This window comes from Megalobrama amblycephala, linkage group LG24, assembly GCF_018812025.1.
Source record: "Megalobrama amblycephala isolate DHTTF-2021 linkage group LG24, ASM1881202v1, whole genome shotgun sequence".
Classification (NCBI taxonomy): Eukaryota; Metazoa; Chordata; class Actinopteri; order Cypriniformes; family Xenocyprididae; genus Megalobrama; species Megalobrama amblycephala.
In genome coordinates this window covers 3,034,593-3,048,095 of record NC_063067.1, presented here as the reverse complement: position 1 = coordinate 3,048,095, position 13,503 = coordinate 3,034,593, and the positions used below count along the sequence as shown (strand labels likewise).

The 13,503-nt window shown below is 34.8% G+C and overlaps 2 protein-coding genes across 4 annotated transcripts in view; one reads left to right on the top strand and one right to left on the bottom strand.

The window, feature by feature from the left end:
• The window catches only part of LOC125260280 (E3 ubiquitin/ISG15 ligase TRIM25-like), a 673,153-nt gene that overhangs the window by 354,236 nt on the left and 305,414 nt on the right, over nt 1-13,503 (top strand). The window lies entirely within an intron of this gene.
• On the bottom strand, nt 6,201-12,242 carry LOC125260317. 2 transcript variants are annotated; one of them, XM_048178638.1, is made up of 8 exons: nt 12,088-12,242; nt 10,456-10,770; nt 8,895-8,921; nt 8,649-8,728; nt 7,666-7,768; nt 7,408-7,515; nt 6,958-7,158; nt 6,201-6,551 (listed from the first exon to the last, which is right to left on the bottom strand). In XM_048178638.1, the coding sequence occupies exons 1-7, from the start codon at nt 12,119-12,121 to the stop codon at nt 6,965-6,967; spliced, it is 861 nt and encodes a 286-aa protein (XP_048034595.1). In that variant the 5' UTR covers nt 12,122-12,242; the 3' UTR covers nt 6,201-6,551; nt 6,958-6,964. The 2 variants fall into 2 exon arrangements, with proteins under 2 accessions (XP_048034595.1, XP_048034594.1); XM_048178637.1 differs by having other exon boundaries at nt 6,973-7,158.

Sequence of the window (13,503 nt, the reverse complement as noted above, 5' to 3'; positions counted from 1 at the left end):
TCGACACGCTAAGGGAGCGTAGGGAAATTCGATATTTGTGCTGAAGCAAAGCAACAGTTAGGGAGTGAGATAAATCAGCAAGAAAACATCGAAATGATAGTTTCGAGTTGCATATTATATTTCTATATTGCATTATTATAATGAGTACAGTAGCCGAATGGGACGGAGCTGTGTTTTATTGTCATGAAAATAATGTCACGATTTCTTTGTGCAAAATAAAATTTCTCATTTTCTCTTCAAATTTTGGTGGTGAAATATGCAACTGAGAGCCAAATTACGTCACCCCTCTGGTGTTGTTTGGTTATTTTAGACTAGAAAAAAAAATGTTTTGAATTTTTAAAAACTGCTACTTGTGGTATGAAATTTGGTGACTTTTGTGGAAAACAAATTGATGACTTGATTTAAAAAGCTAAATGGTTGTAAAAAAAAAAAAAAAAAAAAAAAAAAAAAAAAATCACACTTGTACTGTTTGCGGACCGCCATAGGAAATGAATGGGAAATATGAAAAATGAGAGCAATTGTTTTTCAGGTTTCACTAGTAAAATTAATGGAAAAACTGACACTTCCAACCAACATTTCAAACAAAAAATATCTAAACCTTGACAAAAAGTTGTCTTTGAGAATGTTTAAATATATATATCCAAAATCACAACTTAATAAAAGTAAGTTTTTGTGTCTAAAAACAACTATAGAGTTTACAAGCCTCTTTATAGAGAGCTATATAAAAATGATGGTTACATGGCATTACAGATGTTTTTCTGTTTTTACTCCCACCAGATGGCACTAATCTGCCTTCAAAAAGAGGATTTTTTGTCTGTTTTAATGTGAAATACTACTTTAAATAAAAAATAATTTCATTATTTTTTTTTTTTTCAAATCTTAGATTTAAAAAAAAAAAAATTTTTAATGGGAAAAAGATTGCTCATAATTATTGCATATTAGTAACAAAAATCTATCTATCTATCTATCTATCTATCTATCTATCTATCTATCTATCTATCTATCTATCTATCTATCTATCTATCTATCTATCTATCTATCTATCTATCTATCACAGTTCATTGTCACCAGCAGAGAGCGCCATCTCACACTTTTACACATACAGACCACACTGTGGAGTTATTGAAGGAGATAAAATGTTGCCTGTTTGTTTCAGAAACATTCAAGATCAATGAACTTTAGTTAGTTTGAGAGTAAAATGTGGTGTTGTAGTGTGTTGTTCGGCAGGTCCCTTCAGACAGGGGAATCCCTTAGCTATCTTTAGATATCCTTTATAATGTCATTCATTTCAGGAGTGGGTTTTTAAAGATCACCTCCTCCAGGGAATCCACAACAGACTGTAGTGACATTTTCATACAGAAAGAACAATTCTTTCTGATGCACATGAATAAACGACATGCTGGTGAGTATAAGAAAACTATTAAAATTAAATCCAGTGGCAGGATTACTAACTAGGACACAAGACCACAAGCTGCATTAAATGCACCATTTTAGCACATTCGGTAGTGGTTGGTTGATTTTGCAGAGCACATCAAGAAGGTTGATATGAGACAAACTTTACATTTGTGCATTTAACAGAGGCTTTTATCTAAAATGTCTTACAAAAGCAGAGCTGACAATATTCATAATATTCAATGCCAGGTTTGGGTAGCACCTATAGGTTGAGGAAAACATTACAGTCAGCTTGATTCAGCAGCACCATACCTTGGGAAGCCCCAAATTCCAATTAAAGATGTAAGAAGACATTTCCAAGCTTCCTTTTTGAATGCAATACCAAGTGTTTGAGAGGTAATTGGGTTACTGTAGCCACTTCGTTTATCCACCAGTAGGGTGGAGGATCACAGCCGTCTGTGAGTTTAATGTCACCATTTGCAATGCGATTGGAAGGATGATGGTGTTAGTTTGGGTGTCACACCATAGATGCAACCTAACCCAATATTTTCCAGCATTTGGGGATCCAAAATGTGTGTATTTCAGTCCGCCTTTCTGAACTGAACAAGAGAATTTCTTTGGGATACCAAACCTTTGAGTCAGTGATGAGGTGTTAGCACAGAGCATCCCTGTGACACAACAACCTTATGATTAACAGCACGATTGATTGAGCATGGAGTGGTGGAACTGTGATGCATTTTTGTAGGCCAAAACCCCAGTTAGCATTTTAACACTTCCGATTCCATCATCGCAAAGTCGATGGGTTTTTTGAATGGGTTTTTGGTTAAATGGCTGAAATAAGGTCTGTGGTTAATACATGTTTTATTCTATGACGTAAAACATATCAGTATTACCCCACTTGTGATTTTTTTAAGCTGTTACATGTATTGAAAATGATGGTTGCTAACAAGTGGCTGAATGGGACTACAGATGCTGTTGGTTACATTAAACATCATCACGACGAACAGGTAAACTCAGTCTGCTTTTACAGCCTTGTTATGCTCAAACTATTCTAACTCAAACATTCAGGGAAAATGTCTTTAGATAAAAACTGAAAGAGTTGTCGGAAGCTTAGTGGTGATGATGTTGAACTCATAGGACCTTGGTGTAGTTCATTTATAGCCTACCGTTAACTTTTTACATCTGCCAACTACATTTAGGCTTCAAAATTCATAAAAGTTGTGAAACTTATCTTGATGGACAAAACATGCAAGTTTCATAAACTTTTATTGATCATAAAACAGATTTTTTTGCAACATCAAAAAGCCTATGGGAAAATCCTATTGGGTTTTTGTCAAGGGAACCAGTAGGTCATGTGACAGTAACAAAATGGCGGACTGTGACAGTCGATTGGCCTACAAAGTGATGTCATATTTCCACCACTCTATCAGGTCTGGGCCTTTGTTGATAGTGGAAGGTGGATCCACCAGAAGCACAGTATGGAGGATATATACAGCAACAACTATATACACTATATTGCCAAAAGTATTGGGACACCATTCCAAATCATTGAATTCAGGTGTTCCAATCACTTCCATGGCCACAGGTGTATAAAATCAAGCACTAGGCATGCAGACGCTTCTACAAACAATTGTGAAAGAATGGGTCGCTCTCACGAGCACAGTGAATTCAAGCGTGGTACAGTGATAGGTTGCCACCTGTGTAATAAGTCAATTCGTGAAATTTCCTCACTACTAAATATTCCACAGTCAACTGTTAGTGGTGTCATAATGGAGTGGAAGCAATTGCGAACAACAGCAACTCAGCCACAAAGTGGTAGGCCATGTAAATCACAGAGCGGGGTCAGCGCATGCTGAGGCACACAGTGCACAGAAGTCGCCAACTTTCTGCAGAGTCAATAGCTACAGACCTCCAAACTTCGTGTGGCCTTCAGATTAGCTCAAGATCAGTGTGTAGAGAGCTTCATGGAATGGGTTTCCATGGCTGAGCAGCTGCATCCAAGCCTTACATCACCAAGTGCAATGCAAAGTGTCGGATGCAGTGGTGTAAAGCACGCCGTCACTGGACTCTAGAGCAGTGGAGACGTGTTCCCTGGAGTGACCAATCACGCTTCTCTGTCTGGCAATCCGATGGACGAGTCTAGGTTTGGCGGTTGCCAGGAGAACGGTACTTGCCTGAATGCATTGTGCCAAGTGTAAATTTGGTGGAGGGGGATTATGGTGTGGGGTTGTTTTTCAGGGGTTGGGCTTGAACCCTTAGTTCCAGTGAAAGGAACTCTTAATGCTTCAGCATACCAAGACATTTTGGACAATTTCATGCTCCAACTTTGTGGGAACAGTTTGAGGATGGCCCCTTCCTGTTCCAACATGACTGTGCATCAGTGCACAAAGCAAGGTCCATAAAGACATGGATGAGTGGGTTTGGTGTGGAGGAACTTGACTGTCCTGACCTCAACCCGACAGAACACCGTTGGGATGAATTAGAGCGGAGACTGTGAGCCAGGCCTTCTCGCCAACATCACTGCCTGACCTCACAAATGCGCTTCTAGAAGAATGGTCAGAAATTCCTAAACCTTGTGGAAAGCCTTCCCAGAAGAGTTGAAGCTGTTATAGCTGCAAAGGGTGGGCCAACTCCATATTAAACCCTATGGATTAAGAATGGGATGTCATTAAAGTTCATGTGCACGTTAAGGCAGGCATCCCAAAACTTTTGGCAATATAGTGTATATCTTTTGGTAAAAGGCCTTTTTCCCTTTAAATGGAAAAGAATGAGGAGGTATTTAACACAGTCCCTTAAGGCAAGACATTTCACTCTTTGAAACGCCTCTCAGGCAGCTATTTCAGTAATGCAAATAGTGTCTCTCTGAATAGGGAAACATCAAATTCTCCAAAGCTGTTCACCAAGCTTTATAGTCAAAATCAGCATTGAAATCTGAAAACAACAACTGTCTCATAAATTTTGTTTCTGAATGCTAAAATCATGACAAAACACAGCATTTTTCAGGCTGGAGCAGCCAATGCACATGTGCACGACTGATGCTGCATCCGAAACCGCATACTGTCTGAGTACTACATTTGAATTTACTTCACGGCCGTTAAAAAAGTATGCTCTATATAGTATGAATATGGGTACTACACCGCAAAATCCCCAGAGTTAAATCAGCTCTGCTCAGAGAACATATGCTCTCTACATAGAGTTAAAATAACACTGAAGCAGAGTTAAAGTTAATGAGATAACATGCTTTTTGTGGAGTTGTTTAATCAGATCTTGAGAGATTTAATGTATTTTATCTTCAGTTGATTACATCTAAGCCTGTGGCTGGAAGTCATTTGTAGTTATTGTGTTTCTCTTCAGTGATTCTGCTTGTTAACAGCAGGTGTTCATCACTAATGCTCAATCATAACTTAATTAATCACTTAATTATCTCATTAACTTTAACTCTGCTTCAGTGTTACTTTAACACTATATAGGGAGAGACCATATGTAATCTGAACAGAGGTGATTTAACTCTGGAGATTTTGCTGTGTATGATTGACATTCGGATGTTGTACATCTGTCATGTGACCTACCAGCATCAATTGCTTTACCTCCATTCATAAATCCTCTCTTGTGGCCTCATGGAATAGTAAAGTGTCCATCGAATGCACACTTCCGAGTCTCAGTGAAAGTATTAGGTCAACTAGGGACTTCTTGCCTACTGTTTTTCGAATACTATGTATTCAGACATAATACTGTTTTTTTTGCATACTATATAGTATTTGATTTCGAACACAGCATGACTGTTTTTATAGCAACCGGAGCTTCTAACGGCAGCTGCAGTGATGAGAAAACTTTACCAATTGGTAACTGGCTCTTTTATTTAGAAGGCGGGACTTATCCTGCCATAGCCTATTGCACGCTGCATTTTCTCCCATTCATAGACTACGTTTATCTCCACTTTTAGACATACACTTGCGAAGTTACCTAAGCACTTCCCTTGGCATTTTGAAGTTCGTTCAACTTCGTCAAGTGGGCGAGGGAGGAGCGATTCTACCACACTTCAGGCAGATCCATAGTCATAATGCAACATAATTGTGACGTCACAGCAGATTGTGCTTAATTTACCATAATTTACCATACATAAATGCCTTATTAGTGGCTGCTATACGTAAGCCATCCACCATATTGGAGTGGTCCGTGAACATTCGAGAGCAAGTTGACAGCGTCTTCAACCGTAGTTATACGCATGTATGAATATATGCAATAGATTTCAGCTGATGATTTAGATAAACTGACAAGACATTAAAAGTTACTATAGAAGAAGTAAAAACATTAAAAGTACCATAGTAAAAACATGTAATATTGAGTTGATACATATAAAAACACAAACCAAACATTCTCACATGTGAAAGGTTATCCCATTTCTTCAGGAATTTAGATCAGAAGCTGTGCAATGTTGTGCCATCATTGATTCTTACTGTGAGTGACGACACCCTGACCGCTGCAAGATGGCGTACGTGCCGACGTGTCTGGAGCGGTATCGTTACTTTGGCACAAAATGCATTCAATGACTACAATGCTACCTCCTGTTTGTGTTTTTTAGGTTGTGACAAAGTGTGTGAACAAAGTGAAACCTTAGTGCTATGAAACAATGGCTTGATTTGGGACCTGAATGAAGTGTTTTGGTAGTTATAGTGCATTTTGAATGTAATAATAACAGCTGTGCCAAGCTGTAAGTTGGTTAGTGTTATGATAAAGTATTGAGAAATGTGCCCTAGTGATTGTAAAAAACTGTAATATTGGCTTGGCATCTGTCAAGCACACACGTATTACATTAATACAGTGAATGTTTATTATAGCCACAAATTATTTTATACAGCATTTGTATACTAACTTTTTTCTTTTTTTTTTACATACATTTCAACCAATGATTCAATAGTCTTTTTATATACAGTATACAATCTTCATTAACAGCAGATGAAACAAAACTTGAAGTCACACATTTTGCACACATTGGCACACATTTGCCAGTGTCAAGTCCACATTTTGAGCAGATATAGTTTGAGTCCAGGTACCAAGGACCCAAAATCTTGACTGTCGCATTAGAGACACACACTATACGTGTTGCTTCGGCTCGTCTAGGTTGATTTCAGTGAAGATATCTTCTGCTGATCCTCGCCCTGTAGTACATAAAACACACATAAACTTACAATATTACACATGCAGAGACTTACTTTTTAACATATAAGAGACCAAAATCAATCCACAGCCACGGTGATCACTGACAAACACTAAATATAATACAGTTGTGGTCAAAAGTGATGATTTGTTTGATTAAACCATTAAAATATGAGGAAAATATTTTATGATCCAAAAAAATAATGCATAGAAAAACAAAAAGCTCACAGGAAAAAGCATGCACTGACTACAACATTATAAGTTATTAATATTTAATTGACTCCAAGCACAACTATGCAATATGCTTTAACAAATTTTAAATAATATTTGAATAAAGAGTGAATATGTCAATTTTACTTGGCCAGACATCACTTTCGGCCACTACTGTACTTATAAAAATGGACTTTCCTTGGTTTTACTGACCAGAATTAGAGACATTATTGTTGTTTTCATTTTGCGGCTCATCGGCGGCATCAGCTGTGGTCAGATCATTCAGGTCAGATTCTCCTCCAATCAGATCCAGGTCCAGGTTAAACTCAACTTTCTTCATAGGCGGAGACAAGCTGGAGTCTGTAGAGAAACTGTTCTCTTCTGGAACATTCTCCTGGTCTTTAAGATAACAGACAGGAGGAATATCATCACAATAAAGTGAACTCACTAACTCCCCTCCCAATGAAGACAATACTACATAGGAAAATAACCATCAAGAGATGGGTTTGAAATATAAGTGTATTTGAATTGACATTTGCCGTTGTCTTAAAGTGAATATGCTCTGTTCTGATTGGTCATGAACAACATGAACCAAACAGTGTTTAAGGGTCAAAGTAGACGTTGTTTGCTGGCAGTCTTAGTCGTTACCATTTTCACTGGCAGGTGTTTGTTCAGTTTTCTCTCCTGTGCACCCATTGGCTATCGGGCTGGTCTTTTCCTCAGACTTGTCTTCCTGTTCGTAGTCCAGACACAGATCTGAGCAGAGAGATTAACAGAAACTCACAGGCTGACTCTGAGTTTAAGACCAGAGAGAACGCAAATGCACCGCACACACATTCAAATCAAGAATAATTTCCCCTAAATCTTCATGTTTCGGTGTATTACTAGTTTTTAATTCACACTTGCCTTTGTTGGTTTGTTCATAGCTTATGCCTTGTTGGTCGCTCCTGAGCGGGGTGTCATAATCATTGGGAATTGCGTCGACACGAGTCAGATCAAATGAGTAACTCTACAATGAGAACGGAGAAATATTGACAAAGAATAATCATTTCAGACTAGGTGTGTGTGTATAAAAATATATGAAAAATTCCTGTCAGCGTTCAGTGTTGCTCGTACACCGACTCCGTTGCAAACCTTAGTGAGCTGCTTGCGCAGGTAAATAAGTAAATTATACAAAAATAAAATAATAATGTAAAAATTGTGTATTTAAAAATTTTATTTAATTTACTAATTTATTTAAAATTTCTATTTTAATTTATTTATTAATTTATTTTTTATTATTTTATAAAATTGTATATATATATATATATATATATATATATTATATACACAGTTAAAAGTTTGGAATAATTTGGAATAAAGCATCAAATCATCATATTAGAATGATTTCTGAAGGATCATGTGACACTGAAGACTGGAGTAATGATGCTGAAAATTCAGCTTTGATCACAGGAATAAATTACATTTTACTATATATTCACATAGAAAACAGCTATTTTAAATTGCAATAATATTTCACAGTTTTTACTGCATTTTTGATCAAAGAAATGCAGCCTTGATGACACATTCAAACACATTAAACCTCTGAATTATTCTAAACATTGTGTGTCCATATAAGAATGTGTTATTTATTACTAAAAAGCCAAATAAAAAAAATTGATCATGTAAGTGAATGAATTGAATCAGTCATACATGAGCAGGGTCCAAAATGAACACTCAACAAATAGATGTAATTGATTCAAATAATAATAATAATAAAATAATTATAGTCAGTAAATTAACTTGATTCCCATATAATGGCAAAAAGTTTATTTTGAACCTTTCTCAAAACTCACTAGGGATTGTAACAGATCCAAAATGCACAAAATATAAATAACAGAAAATCTTACCCTTCCTTTCTTTCTCAGAAAATACAAAATGCCGAGCAGAAAAAAGATCAGGATGAGGATTATGATCAGAATGATGATACCTGTCAAAAGCATGAAGATCTGTTATTGTGGTCTTTAGTTTATAATGGGACATTGTTTTAATGTGAAAATAGATTAAATGTGTCAAAGACTAAGACAGGAAGAAAGGATGTTTCTCATATCTTCCGCATAAAGCAGATGCTGTCGTGTGCAGAGGATCAAGCTCACCTCCTGTGTATGATCCTGAATCTGAATCTGAAACAGAAGAACGCTCACGTTACAGCAAACCAACAAACAGCCGGCAGAGAAACAAATGCCTTAGTTTATCTGAAGCATGCAGTTATGATCAAATCTTTTAAAAATGAAAAGCTTTGGTGTGAGGCTAAGAGAAGCTGTATGCATGCAAGTTTAAAACGGACAGAGAGAGAGATTTTGCTGTTGTGGTAAGCCTGTGTTCAGAAACATGCAGAAGTTCACATGCACCCACTCACACTTTAACCGCTCAGATCTGAGAGTGACACTGAAACTTCCATTCTCAACGCTGCCATTTTCTCAACTGTTAGAGGCTAAACATGTACGGTTTAGTTACTATTTATAATTATGCATTTGTTCTTAAGGTTTCTTTAGTTGTTTACAAAGAGTACTTTTAAAAAAAAAATTAAGAATATAATTTTTCCACATATTTCAAAACACAATGTAGGCTACTAGTGGTCAAAAGATATTTTTAATGCTTTTGAAAAGTCTCTTCTGCTCACCATGGCTCCATTTATTTGATCAAAAATACAGTAAAACAATAATATTGTGAGATTTTATTATCGTTATATACAAATATGCATTTTTGAAATGTAATTTAATATGATCAAAGTGGAATTTTCAGCATCATTATGTAATATTAAAATATTAATATTTTTGTGAAAACCATTGCAACCATTGAAAAGTTTAGGGTCAGTAAGATTTCAAAAAGAAACTAACACTTTTATTCAGCAATAATGCATTAAATTGATCAAAAGTGACATTAAAAACATTTATAATGTTATAAAATATTTCTATTTCAAATAAACGCTGTTCTTTTGAACTTTCTATTCATCAAAGAATCCTGAAAAATAAAATGTATGATGGTTTCAACATTGATAATAATCAAAAATGTTTCTTGTGCAGCAAATCATCATATCAGAATGATTTCTGAAGGATCATGTGACACTGAAGACTGGAGTAATGATGCTGAAAATACAACTTTGATCACAGGAATAAATGACACTTTACTATATATTCACATAGAAAACAGCTGTTTTTAATTGTAAAATATTTCACAAAATTTACTGTATAAATAAATAAATCCAGCTTCGGTGAGCATAAGAATTTTTTTTTTCAAAAAACATTAAAAAATTCCAAAACGTTTGACTGGTAGTGTAAATGTGGATGGATCAACAGTTATCTGTTTGATGTCAGAAATGTGCTTCAGCTCAGAGCGAGTCATTTTTGAAGCACTTTTTAAAATGGGTGAATATTTCTGAAAGTTACTGTATGTATTGCATGTGAACAAAAGGTGATTACTGACTTCAAACCACCATCTTGACTGTCTGTGAGCGTGTTTAGCGCTCATAAAGCTGCTCAACTGCAGTTACAACATCAACAAACACACAACAGAACTTGCAGAATAAGAGGCTTAAATTCTAATAAATACTGCAGTAAAGAGACAACAGCTTCCATTGCCCATAATAACCACCTAACAAATTGCTATACATTTCAAAAACCTTCAAACTTTTAACATTATGAAGTTTCCTCTAACCTTTTTTTTTCTCAAGAGGAGGATTCTGCTTGTGCGTGGTGCTCTCAGGACGGGCCGTTGAAGGGATCACGTTGGAATCGTCTGAATCGTCTGTTTCCGTGGTGTCTTCATAGCTTGAATTTGTGGGCATCAAACCACTTGACTCTTCATCAGGTGTATCAGGATCCGTGTCATTTCCAATTGTTGTTGATTCTGCCATTGTCACAGTAGTGTTAGAGTGGGATGTGTTTGATGTTTCAGTAGTGGTCCTCTCTGTAGAAGATGGTGATGGTGATGGCGTGGAGAACATCCCATAATCACACAAGAGAAGAACAGCTGAAAACATAACAAAAAAAGAACAAAGCATAATAAATAAAAACAAAACATTTCTTAATTCGGTTTAGGCAGCAAATAAAAACACACACACATATATAGGCCCATTTATATGCTGTTTAAAAGTTTGGGGTCTGTAAGATTTTCTGAATGTTTTTGAAGGAAGTCTCTTCTGCTGACCAAGGCTGCATTTATTTAATTAAAAATACAGTAAAAACAGCAATATTGTAAACTGAAATTTATTCCTGTGATCAAAGCTGAATTTTCAGCATCATTACTCCAGTCTTCAGTGTCACATGATCCTTCAGAAATCATTCTAATATGATGATTTGATACTCAAGAAACATTTCTATTATTATCAATGTTGAAAACAGTTGTGTACAATTTTTTTCCAGGATTCCTTGATAAATAGAAAGTTCAAAAGAACAGCATTTATCTGAAATATAAAGCTTTTGTAAAATTATACACTACCGCTCAAACGTTTGGGGTCAGTAAGAGTTTTTTTCTTTTCTTTTTTTCTTCTTTTTTTACTTTTATTCGGCAAGGATGCATTAAATTGATCAAAAGTGACATTTATAATGTTACAAAAGATTCTCTTTCAGATAAATGCTGTTCTATTGAGCTTTCTATTCATCAAAGAATCCTGGAAAAAAAAAAAATCCATATTGATAATAATCATAAATGTTTCTTGAGCATCAAATCAGCATATTAGAATGATCATGTGACACTGAAGACTCGAGTAATGATGCTGAAAATTCTATATATTACTATATATTCACATAGAAAACAGCTATTTTAAATTGTAATAATATTTCACAATATTACTGATTTAAAAAAAATATATATTTTTAATCAAATGCACACACACACACACACACACACACACACACACACACCCATAAAGAACCTTTAACATCCATGGAATCACACATTACACAAAAAGTTCTTTAGATTTTTAGAATGTTTCTTCACACTGAGAAAAAATGATTCTTTTAAACTTACTTTTGGAACCAATATATATATATATACCTATATATATATATATATATATATATATATATATATATATATATATATATATATATATATATATATATATATATATATATGGATAGTGATACAGGAAGATATTTCATATTTTTGAAAATTCAAAGCCAATTATTAAAACAAAAACAGATATTATTATATTCTCTTTTAACAAAGTTTTAATAAACTTTCAGACAAGATAAATATTCTTAACTAAGTTCAAGCTCAATGCTTGCTCATATACACCAGATCTCATTTAAACAATATCTGATGAAAGAATGTAAAATAACTCACCAAAAATGTGTAAAATCACCCAGCGAGTGCTCATCTTTTAGTCTGGTCTTCCTTTTACTTTATACTAACAGTTCAACTCCACCTAAACTGAGTTTTCTGCTCTCTGACACTTTGTCATCATAGCCTTTGAATCATGCAAACCACAATGGGGCCTAAACAGGATGTCAGCAGCACAGACACACACATGCAAACGTGCACCTTTCAACCGTTCAGAGGAAACTCGAGTGGAACTACAAGCACTAATGCAAGACGTGACATCATATCATACATTATATGTTATTCTATTAAAAATGATAATAAAAACAGAACTCTATTCCTTGCCGGATGTATTGCATCTAAATATGTTTGTTTGTGGTTACTGCAGCAAATAGGCTGCAGGTTGTTTATGTATTTTTAAAATGTTGGGCTGACAGTATAGTTGAATATCATGCTCAGACTTAAGTTTTAGAATTATCACGTGATCATAATTAAATAACTACACACATGTAATGTCCAATGGACTGTTTTGACGTTTACAAAATCTGAAATCAATGCATGCTACTAAGTAAGGCTATAAGAAAGGCAACTACAGTAGTTTCTTAGTGTATGCTACTCTTATCTTTTGCTAAATAGCAACCCCTGGTGGACAACTGCATAATGACCAGACCATGTTGTCTGAGTTTGAATATAGTCTTCATTTAGACAACAAATTGACTAAAGTAAAGCTACCAGTTAAAATAAAATACTGCAGAAAAACATTTCACAGACATAAAATTTGGCTACAATCTTGGGAAAAAGTTTTAGTGGGGTTTTACATAGAACCCACAACCTGACCCACAACGACAAGTCCTACTCTGCAAATTAATCCAATTAATGTGAAATACACAAAAATATTAACATTTTTTCCCAATTCCTGAACTCTGCAGTAAGGAGTACATGAATCATCTGGTGGATCACTATTACTCAAAGAAAATATATTTCCCTATATATGAGTGATCAATATATTAAATGATTTAATGGTATATTTGAAAATATACAGAATAATATACTGTGTTAATATATTACAATATATAGAATAATACATAAGGAATTGCAGTTTTTCATATATTGAAAAATATGTGACAATATATTTACTAATATATCATAATGTTTGTAATTTTATATTCAGTAATACACTTCATAATATATAGATGTACATGTGATAAGGTATGGTACTGCATGTGTATAAATATATTGCATATACATTTACTCATGCAGTATAAACACACACATATATAGAAATATATAATGTAATATTTCTTATAAACTACATTATAAATGTTACATATTTTCAAGCTAGTTAACAATAGCACATTCACACCTGCATGTAAAGTAAAGTAAAGTAAAGTAAAGTAAAGTAAAGTAAAGTATTTAGCAAAGAGACAAAAAAAAAAAACA